Source organism: Sceloporus occidentalis, unplaced genomic scaffold, assembly GCF_023333645.1.
Source record: "Sceloporus occidentalis isolate IW3139 unplaced genomic scaffold, rSceOcc1.0.p SCAF_51, whole genome shotgun sequence".
Classification (NCBI taxonomy): domain Eukaryota; kingdom Metazoa; phylum Chordata; class Lepidosauria; order Squamata; family Phrynosomatidae; genus Sceloporus; species Sceloporus occidentalis.
The window spans coordinates 6,217,756-6,237,896 of NW_028317031.1; the positions used below are offsets into that span (position 1 = coordinate 6,217,756).

Here is a 20,141-nt window from a genome sequence, read left to right on the forward strand (position 1 = left end):
TCAAACAATTTGAGATTATAGAAAAAAAAAAAAAGGGACATAAGGGGAGGAAAGAGGGACTGTCCTTTCTAAAGAGAGACGCTTGGATAGGGATCTATCGGACATATCGACTGATCCAACGTAGCCACAATGCAATAGGACACTTGCACCTTGAATACTTCTACTTGCCATAATAACTTTGCAATTGTAGAATTGTAATTTAAGATATTTGATATAAAATATGTAACATATTTCTATAAAAAATCTAATATTTAAAGACTGGGGCACTCAGAAGAAGCTCAGCTTTCTCAACAAGATCATGCAGAACCATGTCCCCAATATAACCAAAATTGGAGCGCATTAAACAAACTGACCAACAATTCATTTGTTGCGTTGCCAACTATTATGTATTAAACACTGTAGCAAGGATTCATGATTTATGAATAAATCTCTGCGCACCGTCTCAAGGTAAATCAACCTCCAAGCGTCATAGCATTCCCTAACAGGAAACTTTACATGCAGGTTATAATGTGAATATCTATACTTTCCTATACACAATCATACAGCTTGAATATATATATGTCTATCTATATACCTGGCACTTAAATTGAGCTTCCCCCACCCACCCACCAAAAGGCTTTACATTGAAGGTGCTGTTCCACTTTGACACATCGTTAATTGAGCCCTCTAGCTAGCACGTAAGTACATTTTGGTAAACATGTTCCTGTATTGTTTTTTCTAAATGGTTTATCATATATAAACACAAACAAAAAACTATTAGAAAGCTTTTCTAAGTGCCTACTGGTGCCTGCTTTCATGCGACAATAAACGATTGTAAATAAAGAAATTTTAATGTGGATTTTACATGGATTCTAATTTCTTGACAAAGACTCCTGTCTCATGTTCCTCCTTCCCTGGCTGCCTTTACTGAAAGCAGGAAGCATACTTAAGTATTTTAACACACGTGTGCTATAGCTCTCCTACGGAAATGAATGGGACTTCTACTCACGTAAGCAGAATCCAATCGCATGTATGGGAAGCACTTCTTGATTTGAGTAGGGTGTCCGCCATGGGACGAGGAAAATAAGACAGAAGTCACAAAATCATGCATGTAGAAATTTATATGCAGTAAAATGCTTTGGAATCTATTCAAAATTGACTGTTTATATGTAAGCGAGAATGGGGCAGCCCCAGACTGGCCTTTGGGCAACTTGGGCAAATCCATGGTGCATTAGTACCCAATGGCGCCTCCCATGTACCTATTATTGCCACTCATGGCAGATCCTATCCCAGAGACATACGGCCGCCTGCTATAAAAGTTTACAACATGCAGCCGTAAGAACTAACCGGCCGCTGGTGCCAGGGTCGAGTTTAATTCTCAATCTGGTTCTAAAAAGTGTGTGGGGGGAGGGGGTAACTCCAAGTAAATCAGGCAAAATAATAATCAGCATCTATACTTAAAAAAAAATTTAAAAAAATCTAAAAGCCACCAATTTTTTGTTGTAATCACAACATATAGAAAATGTCTCTTTTGCACCGATTCACATAATCCTTTCTGTAGTGGCCTGTCCGTTTAAAACATCAACATTCATAGAATATCAATATTTATCAGATAACCTCCCAAAAAAAATGTTTTTGAGGAGGAATCTTTATACAAAAAAAAAAAAAAAGATACTTCTGACATCAGAATCTGATGGCTTTCAAAGCAACACCACACTAGGATTTAAATGGCGTTGGCTGTCAAGGTTTCATTTTAGAGCTTTCTAGACAAACTTAATCACTACAAATTCCTGGGTAACAAACCAAGCATTTCAGTTCAAGAATAGAAACACAAAAATTCCACATAACACAGAATCGTGGTCAAATTACAAGAATGTCACATCGTCCTGAGACTGAACCCACTGCCAGTGAGCATCATATTCCAAGTGAAGTTTACTGTTTAACTTGTCCAAATCCACCTTCCCATTCTGACTCAATTTCATTTTAGGACTTGTCTCTGTAGAACGCTTTGCTTCCATTTGGTGCTCGACGGTTACACCGTGTTTGGCCAAGGATCTGTTTGAGGTTTGGGTCACATGAGCAGCTTGCAAAAGTCCCATCTGCTTAGGCATTCTAGATTTGTCTCCTAAAAATTGCCCATTGCCCGTTGTAGACATATAATCATCTTGGATGCCCTCCCTGTCGAGTTTGGCTTTCTCTTGTTCTGCTCTCGAGTGAAGAGTACCCGATAACCCTTCTCCAACACCTTGGTCAGGGGTGTTTAAAGGAAGTCCGTGGCGATGAGGGGTGGAAGAGACAATTGGCTCACTGGTGCTCAGACTGTATTCATCCAGGTCGTCGGCAAGAGTGTCCAGATAACTACCGATGGAGATGCTGTCCAGTTTGTCTGTGGGGTCCTGAAGGCTATTCCAACTTCCGCGACGGGAAGTTTCCTGGCTTTCCGCTAAACTATACTGGCTGCTGGTCAAACTACTGCAACGGCTGGTTAGGTTTCCCTTCTCCTCGAGGATCCATTTCACGGCTTCGATCCCTTCGTTAACAGCCAGTAACTGATGAAGTATCTTCACATCGATGGCTCTCAAGCAGGCCTACAAAGTGAAAAACACAGATCACTTAATAACTATACCAACCATATTTTACAGTTTGGCTCACAAACAAAGTTTACTACAGGGCATGGATACCCAACTTTGGTGTTTTGACCAAAATAAATAAATAAATAAAATCACGTGATGACATTAAGTACTAAAATCTCTCTACCTCCTCTGCTCAGGCCTATTTTCACAGGCTTTTTGACATTGGCAGTGAGGAATTCTGTTTCAGTTGCTCTTAAAGAGATACTAAACCTTCAGTTTTAGAACCTTTAGTTTTTAGAAATGGTTTAAAATAACTGTTTTCCACCCCACCCCCTCTCCAGCAGAGAAACAACAATTTATTTTTAAGTAAGGGGATTTGGTTCCCGCAACCTCATTTCACTGGGATTACAGGATGGGCTGTAGAAAAGCTAGTTTCTTGAACTGTTCTGCACAGAGCAAAGCAAAATCCAAATACACCCGAGATGGGCAATAGCATGCATCTAAAGATTCAGCGTCTGAGGGTATAGGATCCGAGGTCCAGTAATATACAGAATCTGGAACGCATGTTATGTAAGAAAGGGAACATCAGAAACTGTGTCTTTAAATTAACCCAACGGAATAACAGTGTATTACTGTGAGAATAAATACCATTTTTGAAGCTGGTTCCATGCCATAAATAGGTTTTAAAGGATTTATTTCCTGGGCTATGCTTAAAAATCAATCTGACTTAAATATTCAGTCACAGGCTGTATGTGGCAAGAAAAAGGTTTGGAAAACAAACAAAATATTAACACATACAAATATTTTTTAAGAATCCAGTGCATCTATAGACTACTGAAATAGTCCAAGAACGCTACGCTGATAGGAAGACCTTTAAAAAAAATAAAGGAAAAAAAACCCATTGTATTATTGAATATTAAAAAAAAAACATAACACATGGAGGATTACATGTGAAATGCATGTCCTGTGACCCAGAAGCTCATTCTCACAGCGCTGGAATGATATAAATTGCCTGGGAAAGTGAAGAGTGCATCCTCTGAAAGCTCTGCTGAGAAATTCCCCATCTTGGAGCTGGATCAATGCGGCGTCATCGGGACGCCCTTTCTCAGATCTGTGTACAATACTCTGCAGCATTATATACACCCACACTTGAGTATAGTATATGTGTCTGTTGGTTGAATTAATGGTCGAATTCTCCTCAGAAAGAGTGTCCATAATCGAGACAAGGCACACAACACACAAAAGTTGAAGCGTTGTCTAATTACGTTTGGATTACATGGTTTATATAACCCCTTATCTGCTTCTAATAGCATGCATCATTCTGATTGGTTACTTTTCAAGCAGGTTACACCTTCTAAACTGCATAATTAAGAATGGCCTAGACTTGACCCTTTGCACATATACATACATACATATACACACACATTATATATATATATATATATATATATATATATATATATATATATATATACACACATACATACATATATATACACACATACATACATATATATACACATATATAGAATAACAGAGTAGATGTGTTGGTGCGAATTTGTGCATATATCATAGACTAGACATTTTCTACTTTCTTATGTCTTTGTCAACAATAATATTTACAATAACATAAGCATTTTTCTAACAGTGTCTGCCTGTCTAATCTTGGGATATTACACACACTTACGTTAGAACTAAATTGTCAAGAAAACTTTATTATAGTATGTATCCCTCTCTCTCTAAAAGTTCTAAAAAAAATTAAATAAAAAAATATTAATATATTAACACCGTCATTGATTTCTAAAGCTCCACATATAAAAAAAGTAAGTTGTGGGAATAACTATTGAAACAGGAATTGGAAAATGAGTGCTATATAAAAACTTGCAGGGGTCCCCATTGTTTTTTCACTATAGGGTTAATATATTAATGAAGTATTTTGCCCACCTAGGACTACAGTCAATTAATGGATACACCTGGGTGTCAGTAAGCTCCTGTCTAGAATGATTCTTCGAGGGTATGAATCCATCCCACCCGGCCCCTGACCTCCGCTCCTGCTGAAGGTTAAATAAGAATAGCGCTACTCAGGGATGACAAATACAATCATTTGGGCCATGGTGTAACAATAGGTAGATAGATCAATAGACAGATAAGCAGACAGACCTCCTTGGAAGAGACAGTCCACCTTTGGGACACAAACCCTATGCCTCTCTTACCTCCATGAGGTCCTCTCTTCTTGGAACCCATAATAATTGCTATGCATTCTAGTAGACATAGGGCAGGAGGTACAGGGTGGGGCAGTCCCCGTGACGCAAAGCCAGGAGGCAGATTGCCCTCTTGGGTGATCGTGCCCCCCCCAGTGTGCTGCTGCTAAATGGTCTGGTTAGATAAATGGCATAAATATAGTATATAAAGTTGCAAAGTAAATTCCTAAATCAACATATACGGTACTCTTTAACATACCTTCCAACATTTCAAATGGCCAAATAAGGACATTTTTATTTTAGAGGCGTGGCCAAAGGCATGGCTAGGGACAGGCCTTTACAGACACTTTTTATGTGCCTTTTGAGTAAATTAATATAAACGAGTAATCATTTATGTACTTAGTAAGGCAATTAGAAATTAGAAGAAGTACATAATTGATACACTTGTTTCCAAAAACTTATTGACAATTTCTAAACATGTTTTCTTTGGTTTATATTAACATTTTATTGTTATTTTAGGGCTGAGCCCCTAAAAAAATGGGCATTAAATACTTGGGATGTATGGTTAATAGGCGTTAAACCAGAAAAAGAAGGCTTCTACACAGCCTGTAACGTTACATTGACTTGCTGCAAATACATCAGGCAGGCTTATTCACCTACAAGACTCAGGTAGGACCGGCTGAGTGCATTGACCTTTCCGGCCGTATACTTCCATGATTACAAAGGAGAAGAATAATCTGATAGCTGTGGACATGCTCTGGTGGAACGCACGCTCCTCCCTCGGCCTGATGCAAACAGATTGTGGTTAAAACGCAAAGCTAATGTTAATATAAAGGCTAAAACAAACCGAGGCGTAACCCTTCAATACAAAAAGCCTTGCGCAACCTTCTCCAACATGGTCAGTAAAGAATATGGAACATCACTATCTATTAATACTATCTCTTTAAATCCCCAGTAAAAATAATAATGATTAAAACTGGAAACCAGTAGACTGGAATTAATGGTTGCTTAACATACAAGCCACAAAAGCAACATGAAGGATCATATCAGCATTAAGATAAAAAATAAGCATTTAATGGGCAGATACTGAGATACAGGGTCAAAAAAACATTTCAAGGAGTTATTCCTGTTTCTTGGTAGCAACAAAGGTCAGTGTTTAACTATCACACGTGAATACAGCCAGGATGATGGCACTATACTTCCAAGTTTTCAAGGAATCTAGGCTAGTCTTAAGATTAACTGTGTTAAATCAACTTAGATTGTAAACTCTCTGGGGCAGGGACCCCCTTTCCTTTTATACCTGTTTTACCTTGATTATAATGTCTGTGTTACTACTGCACTTACTATACCTCTCATTTATTGTAAGTATACCTGTTAGCAATAACAAATACGGTATATGTCCCTATACATACAAGATGGTTTTTTACTATTTTATGACTTTTTACACCAGATTCTTAATGAAAGCCTGTTCATACTTACACATTCATGCTCACACACCAACCCTTATACGTACACTCTCACACATACATACATACATACATACATGCTCCCTCCTTGTCTCTCGCTGCTTTCTCTGTGAAAACAAGGGGGTCACGTAACAACGCGGCATGCAATATTTAGTAAATACTGCTATCTACACATAAACCCTGCTGCTACTTTCTAGTGAGATCTATCTCCATGCCAAATAACCCACAGCAGAATTTCTGGAAGAACAACTGATCTGATTCCACATACTTGATTGCTGCCAAGACAGAGCTCTAACAACATAGGCCGATGGTCCAAGCCGGTGCTATCCCATTATAAAGGAACAAGCATTTCATTTGGCCAGAAACATATTCTAGCCTAAGCCCACTTAGGCTTTGGTTTAGGGCAGCAGGTCCAGATGGAGAAAAAAAAATTGGTTGGCATTAACACATTATTACTCAGTTAGCTTCAAAGTACCCCGGAAGAGGAAAAACACAGGCATGATTCTCCTTAGACTGCTTATAAGAATGTATCACGCGGGGGAAGCAATCAGACGGGAAATGTATGGTATAGGCATATGGAGTCTGAATCTAAGACGAGACCAACGGCTGATTAAGAAAACGGGCAGACTAGATGGGACCCAATGGTTCTTTAAGTGCCATCAAATTCTATGACTGTTTCCCAAGGAACGCCAAGTGACTCCCCCCGGAGAGATGTAGCGCTGTGTGGGGTGTCACAGCGTGGGAAGATTTTTGCAGCACTGTTCCCATTTGCAAACATATTGAAATGAGAAGTGCATTACGGTTTGTGTGAGACATTTAGAAATGCTAATTTACTTTGGATACCATGGTCACCAGGAACAAAATAAAAATGCTTTACAACAACATCAAGACATTGTCATTCAGCGCAGACAGTAACACAAAAAAAACACAACACAAATCACGCATAACAAAGAATTATTTCAGTTTTAGGACTGTGTATAGCAAAAGTAGCCGATGCTAAGCCAAGAGACACCAAAGGACTGCGTTTCGGCCATTTGGATCCCCCTATATATGCCGGTCACATGGTAACATTTCCAGCATCAGAGGGTTTGTGTCTGATGAGTGAATAATGCATTGTACAGGCATTTGTTACCAAAAGGGTTAAAAGCCGCACACAATGATTAAAATTGCAGGATGCAAACTCCCACCCCCTAAACACACACACTTCTCCCTGGCCCTTCTCGGCCCTGGAATGGCAGATTAACCCAGTTCCTCTTCAGGAACAAACCTGTTCCCAAACCTTAAGCAAAACTCAAACTGGTTTCGGGGGTCTGTTTCAGAATTATGAGGTCATGAGGCCAAATATGCAGCGTTACATTAACTGTTACAGAGACCAGAAATATTTTCAAACAATAAGCAAAACAAATGCACCTGAAACCACTAAACCGGAGCCCGCAGCAATTCTGGGAACATAGCTAAATTTGGAGCAATCGCCATAGCAACTAGGGAAATGTTTTTGGTGACTGCAGCACTTTGCTTTAGAAAGGCTACTGTCTTGAAATTCTATAAATCATAGTTACCAAGAGGCAAAGTAAGAAAATATATATATGTTATAGCACATTCAACAACATCGATGGAGTTCATAAATTATGTAGGGAAAGAAAATAAGCTTCCCTTAGATCAGTTTCCTTATGTATGTATAGTATGTATGTGCAGTATGTATGAATGCATGTACAGTATGTATGAATGCATGTATGTATGTATGTATAGTGGCCCTGGAAGTATATCACACAGCACACACATAGATAACGAAAGCACACTCACCAATTCCACTTTTAAAGCCTTGATCTTGTCTCCAAGACCCTGGTCTCTGCTGTCCATGACTTGTCCAGCTTCTCCATGGTGCAGCACAGGATCCTCTCTCATCCATCTGAGTAACCCCTCTGGAGTCTTTCTTCCCACCTTGGACTCTAGGTCTCTCAGATCTGGAGTGGCCTCCATGAAGCTTCCTTCCAGCCTCCCAGCTGCAGACTGATCCATAGCAGGGGCAACTCAGAGTATACAGTATCAACTCATCAACCCACCAGAAGGCAGATCCCTTGTAGCTTCCATCTCACTGGCAGCTCCTCCAGGGCATTTCACTGCACACTGTCACCTTCTGCAGCTCCCCCCTTGTCAGTATACTGCTGATTTGGGGTTATTTACACTTAATTAGCCCTGAGCCATGTGACAGAGGCTACTATAGATCATATGGTTTTCTTGGTTCTCTGCTGTGCCAGGTTGCAGATTTCAAGTTTAAATCCCCCAGGGTGGTGATCAGGCTGCAGCGTGGTCCCTCTGCCCACACTGGATCTGCGAATAACCCAAACTCAGGGGGTGTTACCGTGTCCTCACGGTCCCCTCCACCACCCCCTGCCTGGCTCAGCTGTCGCCTTCCACCTGCATGAATGAAAACACTGCGGAAGGACAAATAGCTAGAGCCTACAGCAGGCTACCGTATTCCACGGCATAAACGCGCAAGCCCCGACTTTGATCTCTCTCCCAGCTGGTGCTGCATTTCCCTTGGGGTGATTAAACTTTTAATTATATGAGCTTGTGGCCTTGACTTGGATTTTTTAACTTCCATTAGGGATGGGAAATCTGCTCCGTTGAAGAATAATGTGGATAATATGTAAATGTAATCAAATAAAGCTGCGGAGAATGGGGGACAGTGTGTATGGCTGGGGAAAAAAAAAGATTAAATAGATTAAGGGTTGACTATGCAAAACATGGATTTAATAACGGTGGCTATTTTTGGACATACAAATATTAAGCCTGTGTTTTAATAACTTAAAAAGGTGTCTTTTTTTGCAGAGATTAGCAGAAAAAGTAACATGAAAGGGCAATTATTATAATTATAGGGGTTTTAGTTTAAGTCCACATTTTCAGGGGTCTTCTGATTGGAGAAACCTACTGGTTGTCATGATGATAAGACCACCTTTTAGATTTTGCATTTTATTTTGTAACATAATAACCTCCTAGAGGTTCAATGAAAACCAAAAGAAAGTGTTTCTTTACACCCCAATGAATCTGCCTCCTAAATACAGAGTGGGATCACATACCTGCAGCCATTAGAAGTGGTGTTCATGTCTGGGGTCACCGAGTGCTCTCTCACACTTAGTTTTAAGGAATTCTGTCCAAGCAGCGAATAGTCGGTAAACTTTCGCTTCCGAGTGAATTAACTTCTGACACAGGAGAAGGAATGAATGTTGCTGATCTGCTCCTTTATTGTTATTTGCCCTCTAGACATGTTATACCATACCATTAAAGGGTGACTTTCCCATTTTTGTGTTGCCTCTTTCAGCTGGACTTTGGACTAAATGGGGTGTACTCTCTTCCGACGATGTCAGATGGCCCTTTGCACAAAAGGCATATATTTCGTGCAATGTAAGGCTTCCCTGTGGGACATCGGACGCCATTTGTGGCCTCTGTATTTACACAATTTTATTATGCGGTATGGTTTCAAGATCCAGGAGGGCAACACGTTACAAAAGCAGGGGTGGCGGAGGGTGAGAAGACCATAGGTAGGTGAGTACTCATGTTAAACATAATGGTTAATGAAAGTAAGACCTAAAAAGGGTTTACAATGAAGCATTAAGTATGCATTTCTAACATACATATACCTGCTTGGGCATTATTGCATCGATGAGCAGAGCTCCGAACACCTATGCGCTGTTGGCTTAGCACATTGACAGGTTCCAGTTCCCATGTTGGTATCGCTGCCATGTATACACTACAATATAAAAGATTACCCAAAGCCGGCTCATGAGCCTAAACGCTGTCAGTGCAAGGAACCCTCAAATGCAAGATATGCTTGGCTGATCAGTATTGTTTCTACAAGATTGTATTATTTGTATTACTTGATTGTAGACACTAGAAACCGAGCCCTTGAGATCAATAGAATTGCTGAGAAAACTCCTCATTTTGCTTGCTTTGTAACAAAATGGTAAGTTAATGATTACCTATAAAACCAGATGATTTTGATAAAAAGGCTGTGATGTAACCGCAATAAATTACTATTATCTCTATGAAAAGAGGGTAGGGTTTAATGATTGTATGTGGAGAGATCCCTGTGCTATTTCCGGCTTTCCTGTACTGCACTAAATGAACCGAGAAAGTCTGGTTTCTCAACCCAACTTACATTTTTAATGGAGCCTCCAGTGCCTGATCTGGCATCAAGCCATATGGAACGTCTACAGACTAATCACAACACAATTAATGAATAAAACAAACGTTTTCTGCCTACAGAGAAAGTAAGAAAAGGAAGCACACAGAAATAGAAAGTTAAAGACATATAATATGAGATGCAGGCAATAATAATAATCTCTAGATTGTAAGCTTATAAGCTCCTCACAGGTCTACCCATTGTAGAGCGCTACGCAATACGATGAAGATATATAAAACAATAAATAATAATGTATAGAAAAACAAAGCATTTCCCGTATCCATAAAACTAACATTAAACATTTAAGAATAAAAATATCAGAAAAGACCAAGGGATAGCTTAGAAAAAAAAAGAAGGGAGATGTGATAGAAACATTGAAGTGCTTAAAAGGATTTAACAAAGTACAGGAGGGAAGCTGATTTGATAGAAGGAGAAATGTTAGAAAGCGGGGTCACAATCCAAAACTAGAGGGTCAGAGGCTTAGATGTAAAGTAAGGCAGTTTTACTTTACTGAGACGGTGGTACATAAATGAAACAGCCCCCCAGCAGAAGTGGTAGAGGGTAATAGAGTGAGGATAGGCATATGGTGTCTGAATCTAAGACAAAACCCAATGACTGACCAATGACCAAATCTTTACATCAGGAAGAACGGGCAGAGTAGAGTCCACATGAGTCTGATCTGCCATCAAATTCTATGTTTCTATGTAACTAGGATGACCTGTACAAGGTGATGCGATACAGAATAAGATGGAGAGTTGTGTAATCTTTTGCAACCTTCAGACCTTTTTCCCCAAATGTAATCTGTCAAATCAAACTCAAACACAAAGGCAGGGAGGCAAACACACACGTCAGTGATAGAGACAGGCAAATATATACATGAGGATACTCTGCAGAGACAGATCCCACAGAGGGAACATTGCACTGCGGCTGTTTTAATTAACTAATATTAATGTTCTTATTAAGGACTTTAATATGCATTCTTCATTGAGAAGGCTACCTAGGACACTTAAGTGGCCCTTGAAATATTGTAACCACGAGCCTGCCTCCGACAGAATTATATTGTATGTTGAACGGGTTGTGGTGCGCTTACGCGTGATCTGGATTGCTACTAAGGGCATTTGTAGAAGTGCGGGTCAGAAGGGTTCTTCTCTTGTGGTAATGCGAACCAGCAAGGCAAGGATAGCTAGATGGAATTCTTTGCCCAATGTAATTCTACCTTGTGCAATGTATAAGAAGTAGGCGACGGGCGCATAGAAACATAGAAGCCCACGTGACGGCAGGTTAGGAATGGAAAGATGACATCTCTTATTTGCATGTCTCTGCCTAGAATTTTTAAAGTGCTTTGGAAGCTTTGCATGTCCTGAATTTAGGACAGGATTATTTTCAGACATACCCATCCCTCCCACGTGTTCCTTTCTAGTGGCTTACAATATTTGCTGGGTGTATACTAGTCACAATAACATACATCATGTTATATTATAATGTATATAAAAAGTCACTTAGAAATAAAATTGTTTTCATTAAGCAGTTATCAATGGGTCATAAACTCAAATGAAAAGACTTGGTAAAGCTCTGCCTTCTAGCCATGCCTTTGACCTGTTGGGGGGTTTGCGTCCCCGCTCTGACATGGGTCTGTTTCAATATATCAAAAAAAAATTTATATGGGTATTACATGCGTTGCCAGACGTTACAGCTGCACAGGCATGTTTCTGAATGAGTACACTGACATGTATTTGCTTTGTCAGAAACATCAATGCGGTTCATCCCATGGTGGTGATCTATACAGAGCAATTCCGATACAAACTGGTAAGAGCAGAGTAGCCAGAGGGAACACTGTGCTAGTTGCTATGGTGATTTCACTACTTTGCCCCAGGATTGCTCATATATATATATATATATCCGCAGTGTCTATATCTCCGTTCTCGCAATATTATGCCTATATAATAATGCTATCTTTACAGCTGCTGGATGCATTAGCATTTTATTAGTAGGGCTGTATTGCATTGGGTGCTGCGGATCCAGTTTGGCAATATGATGTAAAGCTGATGTACGTTAAGGCTTTCGGTGTGCAATGCATTACGAAAGACAACAAGACAATGAGATCCCTGGGGATGCAGGAGTTGCCCTGTCTGGAGGGCAGCTATGACCTTTTAGGTTCACTGATGCGAGGGAGAAATTGCATAGATCGGTCTGCCTGTGATTTGCATTGCAAATGAAGAGCTTTCTCTCTGGGGCCCAGTTCCCTAAACTGGCAAATACCCACAACAGGCACTGATATAAGTAGGTCATCTTTCTCTATGTGGAATACAGCCTTCTGATTTATAGAACACGAGTTTCTTTATATAGAACAGAGACTATATGTAACTGCGATCACACCACCCATGCCGCCTAACTTTGTGTGACAGACACAACGCTTACAAACCTTCTATAGAATCTATCTAAAAAACGCTATATATGCAAAATACTTGTTTCTTCCTATACCCACCATTGTTCATCAGTACCGGACTGGAGACGTAAAGTCAGCCATGGTGCCGATGCTTTAAGGCCGGTGGAGGATAAATATTCTAAACGCAGGTGGGACCCATCGGTCAGTCTGGGCCTGTTGTCCATTACTGGTGCCAGACTCAAGCTACTGTCTGGGTCTCATTGACAAACAAGGCCATTGAAAGTAAAAATATAAATGGTGTTTTAGTTAGTTAGTTAGTGTTCGCTACATTTTCAGAGGTCTTATGATGTTTTCCAATATAAAATTATTTCCTGAAACCTTAGAGGTTGGTTAACTATCACTAATATAAATACAATTGGAATAGTCTGAATATGCATGTCAGTGTATTCAAGTAAAAGACAGGGAAACCACAGAATCTGTCACCCACTGGCTACAAATAGCTTGCCAAATCACACAAGTTAAGTCTGTGATGGATAGCAGATAATGCAATGTTACAATTATATATATATATATATATATATATATATATATATATATATACAGAACAAGGAGCTTGATGAGCTGTCTAACATACAGACTAACAAAGAAAATGTTCCTGTCTGTACAATATAATACAGCCTTTTTTTTTTCATAGTCTTTCAATGGTCTTTTAGACCAAGTCATTCTATTTTTCAACCACAAAGCAGAACGATAAGGGGGCAGATTATGCCAAGATACAAAGCATACAAATGACTAATATGCAGACATAATAAAACATTATATTATGCAAAAACTAGAACTTTTTTTTTTTAAAGAAAACAACACTATACTTTTAAAAACATATTTTTCATCTGATTCTAGTAATAAAAATATGGTTGTTTCCTTTTCAAATTACTGCTTTTATAAGCAGGTCCAAGCAAATCTCTGGGCAACCAAATGAAACCTAATTGTTCAATTATTTTGATCTGGTTAAAATTAGCCATAAAAATGAGTCCAGATCCCCTTGATAAAAAAAGGGCATTAAGGCACAACACATTAAATAAGTGCCAGTATGGAAAGGGTTATTTTTCAAACCATTTTATTATGTTACAATAGAGAACTTTTACCAATAAGCAATGTTCACTTGTCAGGGTTTCTTGCCAGAACTCTCTCAATCTTCATTGGCAAAACAATCTTACTTTTCATTGATAAATTGTAGCAGGTTGTTGACAATGAGGAATGATGCCAAATACTACTCTGCATTCCACTGCAATGTTGGCACATATTGAAAGGGTTAATTTTTTTGTTAGTTCTACCTTTTTTCACTGGATACAATTAGTTTAGACCTGTCTACATCTGCCTTCTTCTCCACCTACAAAACTTGAGTAAAAAGTATCAATGTAAGATGTGCTAAAATGTAGCAACTCTCATTGAATAACATAGGTTATGTTGTTTTAAATTGGTCTTTATGTAGCCAGCTTTTTTTTTTAACCTGGTAACCTGAGTTTAGACAGGGCATCGAATGGCTCCCCATGTGATTTTCACCCGTGTTAAATCCAACTAACGTCTACACACGTCACGCAATCGATCTGAAGATACAGAATACTGCCGCTATATCCATTTCATATGCACTTTTCATTGGTTTGAAGGGGTTAATATGAATTGTGCCAGAAGGACACTAACACTGTGAGAAGCTACTTCTAAAGATAAATCTTCCAAGGAAAAATTCTCCTAGCAACAAGATTGGGGGTGGATGGTGCTATTGAGTTGAATCTATAATATCTATTATGCATCTTTTTTATCACTGTTTGTTATGCTTGAGTTTCCTTGGCAACCGCGGCATCATTCTGTCACCGCTACCATTTTTTGAGAAATAAAATTTAGTTTTTGAGGTTCTAGATTAATGCTAGGTATCAAGAATCCAGACTACAAATCCCACAATCCTCAGTCATAGTGCAACACTCATTGGAGTGCCTCTGACAGGACGCCGTAAAAATCTATTAGAATAGTTGCGCTTTAAAGGTTTAACTTGTTTGGGTGTTTGAGTCAAATACTTCTATGATTTTTAATTTTGGATACCATCAGTTACTTAACACAATCACACAACAAGTACAGTAGTCCTTTTGGCTTTACATCTACATCATACCTACCGACATTTACATTTTTCTAATTATTCTGTTTTTCTGAAAAGCAGCCAGGATTCTTAGTCTTTTAGGTATGATTTGCAATTGTTCTTTTTACATTACAGCATTTTAAAGGCAAAGGTTCATTATCACATGAACTCAACTCCCGTTTGTCCAACAGAAGGTTTTTCATCACCCTGAATGGAAAATGTACAAATCACATCAATAGGTCCAAGCGTTTTAGTACCTGCGAAAGAGGGAAACACTTAACCCTCTGGCCTAGAGGCCATGAGATGCTTCCCGAGGACCCCCAAGGGGGGTCCAAACTGTCCAAACTGTTGGCTGGTAGGTGAAGATTTTTTTTAATAATACCAGCCGTAAGAACTTTATTTTTGTTTTTATACTTTTTCTCACTAAATGTACTTTTTCTTTTTGGTGCAATATTAGTAGCACATACATGGTTAAAAGGATTTTTAAAATGTTTAATATAAGGTTTATTTGTTATGGAACCTGACTGTCCTTTTAACTTTAGTAATCCCACTGCACAACTCTTTGACACTTGGAATGTTAATAAAAGAAACTTATATGGAAAAAAGGCCAATATACCGGTATATAAAGAGAGCCCTCATTCTGCGAGTTGGCAAATCACTGCCCTCTGGTGGTAAATAACTGTAATCACACCCAGCATGAATTTTTTTTTTTTTGCTTTCCACTATAAAAAGGTAGAGATAAAGTAAAATAAAATCTATTTGGACTAAATATTTATTACCAAGAGACAAATACTTTTATAATAGGGGCAGCAAATATGAACAAGTGCGCAGGTCAATATATGGAGAGAGCATAGGAAACAGTATAGCTAAAATGTGTTTAGAATTCATGCCCAGCAATTATCAATAGATAATATAATAGCTACTGATAAGAACAGCACTGTTACCATCCCTACACAATTCACCACAGGGTACTCCCATAAAAAAACGTTACAAATATCACATTAAAATACGTTTTCAAAAATTAAAATGTTTTTATTTTTCAGATTATACAATAAATTTGGAATGCTGCATATTAGCCATTTGTATGTGCATTCTTTATGATATCGCCCTGCGGTAAACAATAGAATAGCTCAGTGTTAATCACCCAGCCGGACACTCTGACTAATGTGTGAATAAGAAGGAAATAATTTTTCCCCTTCCTTTTGGTGCTTGACTGCAATGTGTGCCTCCTTTTGATAGATACTGAGAATGGTAGAAACTCTAGGGAATTCCACGGTGATCTAGATTGGCCCTGCCATAACCTGACGCATAAACTGTAATAAAATAATAGAAAATATACCATGTACAGTGAAATTAACTATACATTAGACATATCAAAGATGCACTGTACCCATGATAAAGAAACACTTGCACCACATTTAACCTCTTCATGACCAATGCATTGGTTTAAGGACAACCCATTGTCCTTAAGGGGTTAAGTAAAACTACGATGCTTTTTCACTAGGAAGCAGGACCGACTCCAACTCCATTCACTATTAGAGAATCAGGCACAAGGACGACCGTAGGACTCCTGGAACGTACTTAGGTTTCACAGATTACCTTCAAGAACTTGGCCCACATGTATGCAGCAAAAACAACACATTCTTCATCTTGTAAATTTCTTCAGGAATCACAATCAAATTCTATTTTATCTGGTTTTAAAAGAACAAAAAGAGACGTGCCAGCAAATATTTTTAAAGGTGTTGTTCTTAATCCCTCTGGGGTGTTTAATTTCATGTAAAAAAAACAAAATCTTTTTTTTTTTTTTTTTTTTATAGAGATTACCTCCACCTGTACACCTTGGGGTGCCTCTTATTATTTGTTCGTTTCTGCAGATGTGTATTAAGTTTCAGAGAAAAGACCATAGTTTTCAGAATAAAGCACAAAAGATTTCACGGCCAACTGGTCAGAAGAGCGGAATAACTCTGCAGAAGCCACTGGGAAAAAAAAAAAAAGGAAAATAATATTTTGACTAATTCAGCCACATTTTTGCAATAAAACCTACTTTAAACCATGATATCTACGATAATGATGAACAATAAATTAAACAAACCCCCAAAAATAAACCCTTAAAGAGCTCAAAAATTTTCAAGAGTTGCCATCTGGCTGGTATTTTATCCCTAGTCCTGTAAAAAAAAAAAAAAAAGTTATAATAATAATAATAACGTTGTTTTTTCCCCCCTACAATATAGACACACAAAATCCACGAAAGACCAGAGACAGTGATGCTCTTGCAAAAAATGGGAGAGAAAAAAAAGAAAAAGTTACTCTATACATTTATGCATGTGCTTTAACCCTTTAATGACCAGTATTTTGTACCCTTAAAGAAAAGGGATTTTTCTTGCCATTTGTGTCGCATGGGTTTGCATGATTCCTCTTTTTCACCTTTAGTACTTTTAAGACTTTTAGGGCTGGTGTGAAAGGAATTGTATATTTATACCACAGTACTTAAGAGAATTAAAATATAAAAATGGAAAAAAAACCACCTATGTTTTTTGCTGGAATTTTGCTTAGCATTTCTTCTATAATATAGGTGACCCAGACAGAATGAAGTGCCTGACTGCAATGTAACGATGAAAAATATATATACTCCAGTCGTTATTTTTTTAGGGTGTAATAGTGAATTGTTAGTACTATCCCACACTATCACACCCTCTCTCTCTCTCTCTCTCTCTGGACCTCCTTCATTTTTTGGGGTAGCATATTTTTATTTTTTATTTTAAGAATGAAACAGAAAAAAATACTCTTACCTGAGTTAGAAGCTGCAGCCTCGCAGCTGGAGCTCCCTTCTCCTCCAGGTTTTAATGATTCTTGCCACTGATTGGCTGCGTGCAACCAATAAGAGCATGTTTTGTGTATAGGGGCCCTAAACATTAACCACATTAGCTGGCATATATTATTCAAGTGCTAACCAACTAAATATTTTTTACTTGTTTTTTTTTCTGTGAATATTTTAAGGTTCTAAATTATTTGATATTTACAGCGAAACAGGGAAAATGTGTGTTAACCTGACATACCAAAATACACAAATTACAAAATGAATTATAAGTAAGTAAAGCTATAAATAAATAATACATTTAAATCAATATGGGCGAATCTAAAGTTTTATATATTACAAAAATCTTGACTTTTACACTTAGCAGGGTGACAAACTGTAACCAGGCCCTGTGAACATCTGGTCACCATACCATTTGAAATGCTGGAACATGGTTATTTGGGAACAGATGTGGTTAGGGGGTTGAGGCGTTCTTCTGTTTGCACACACAGTACTGTGACTTTTACAGCAGTAGAACCCAGTAACACACTCATCCTCAGCAAACATTCTGAGCTCCTAGAAATGAGGGACGCCGGGGGGGGAGCAAAGGGCGACGCGAGGATTTTGGCTCCACTGAGGAACCGTAGAGTTTCTGATTACCGCAAGGCTTGGGTGAGAGAGCGCGCAACACTCTGCGCATGCGTTCACTAAGGGTAATGGGGGTGGTTCGCGTTAGGGTTACGCCTACGTGCGCGTTCTCAGTGCCGCTTTCCGTCTCTGAGAGCGATGTTGAGTGGTAGCGCCGGCTGGAGTGAAGGGACTGGTTCCAAATATCCTCCGGGCAGCGAGCGGCAGGGGACTGGAGGGTAAAATCGAGGGGAGGAAGACAGTGGTGGGGAGGAAGCTGGAGGTTAGCCGTATAAATGGGGAGATAGAGGGGTATAATGTCATGTAGCACCTGCCTGCGGCTTTTCCTCTCTACCCCCGTCCCTCATAAACATTTGCCACCTAGAGGGGGGGCACTACACTACAGGCAAATGAAGCTGGCCGAAAGTGATAGGAGTTGGAAGCCCAAGACCAGCTCGGTGGCTAAGCCTGTTAGGTGGCCTTTCTTCTGTCTGGGGAGGGGGGGGGACTGGTATCTACTCCTGGGAGTCACTATTTGGGAAATGGAATAGTCTGCTTATGCAGAACTGTTTATAGAACTGTCACCATAGCCATGGCCTCATGGGACCTGATCTTCTAAACGCTGCTATAATTAATGACTTTATGAAGCCAATGCCGTATGAAGCATGATCATCTACACGTGTATTGTAATAAATTCCTCAACAGAAATTAGAACTTTTTTTCGAGCTATAGGGACACTTAATTGTATTTCTTATTCCCAGATGTGTTCATTTTGCGCAAAAGATACGGCTATATTACCACCCCTTGTAAAATTCCCTAAGATGCCTTAAAACTGCTTTTTACAGTTCATTTTCTTATCATTGCAAGTAGTGTCTGAATCTTTATGCTCCCCTAGCTGTCTGTAGAAGAGGAGATGCTGTAATTATTTAACCTTTCACTTATCAAGTAAATCAGGAGCTTATGTTCTAGCCTGGATGGGCTGCGTCAGCTTCCTCTTCTTACGGTGACAATGAATGGATTGTCCTTGAGTAGAGTTACTGTGACTGCTACTTGTGCGTTGGTTTCTCATTATTTATCATCAATGCAAATTTTCACAGGCCATTTCCATATATATATATATATATATACATACACACACACACACACACACACACACACACACACGGAAAACATCATTAGATTGTCCACTACAGACCCCAGTAAACGTCCACCATGAGCAGTGCCGACCCCTGTATAAATAATGTGTGTTATGAAGATTTATGGTAGATACTATGTTATGCTGTAGAGAACTAGAGCTGCTGTTTAGTGATACGGTTCATTTTAATATAGGGTGTAAGAATGAATGTCTAGTAACTATCTGATTTACTTGGGTTTAGCCTTATTTTACATTATGCCTTCAGGTTATCGTATGCAGGTACCTGTCCCAGGAAATATTCTGTATGATGCCTTTTGTAACATGGCTCAAGGAGTAGCTCCAGGTCATGGGTTTAACTAGGAAATTCTCTCACTATGGTTGGATGGATATGCTGATATGATTATGTTGTGTGTTCACTAAACTGCAAGAGTTAAAGATTACACTTCTCTGATGCCAACATCCATTATGAGGCAAAGAATGAGTTTCTCCTGCAAGGGGGGGGGCTGTGTTTTTCTACCCCAGCATTTACACAGACCCCCCCCAACATCTTCTCATGGAACATTCTGCAACTAATTATATAGCAGCACCATGTGTGGGATACTTATTTCTGGAGATAAAGTGAGAGGTTAAGAATGCACTTTGTGGGATTGGAAGTGTGCCTGGTAG

General features: G+C 39.1%; 1 protein-coding gene across 1 annotated transcript; it reads right to left on the bottom strand.

The window, feature by feature from the left end:
• Positions 1 to 1,844: 1,844 nt before the first annotated feature.
• LOC149288538 (uncharacterized) lies at positions 1,845 to 8,208 on the bottom strand. Its single transcript, XM_089491694.1, has 2 exons — positions 8,023 to 8,208; positions 1,845 to 2,567 (listed from the first exon to the last, which is right to left on the bottom strand). Exons 1-2 carry the CDS (start codon positions 8,197 to 8,199, stop codon positions 1,845 to 1,847), a joined length of 900 nt encoding a protein of 299 aa, XP_089347820.1. The 5' UTR covers positions 8,200 to 8,208.
• Positions 8,209 to 20,141: the final 11,933 nt, after the last annotated feature.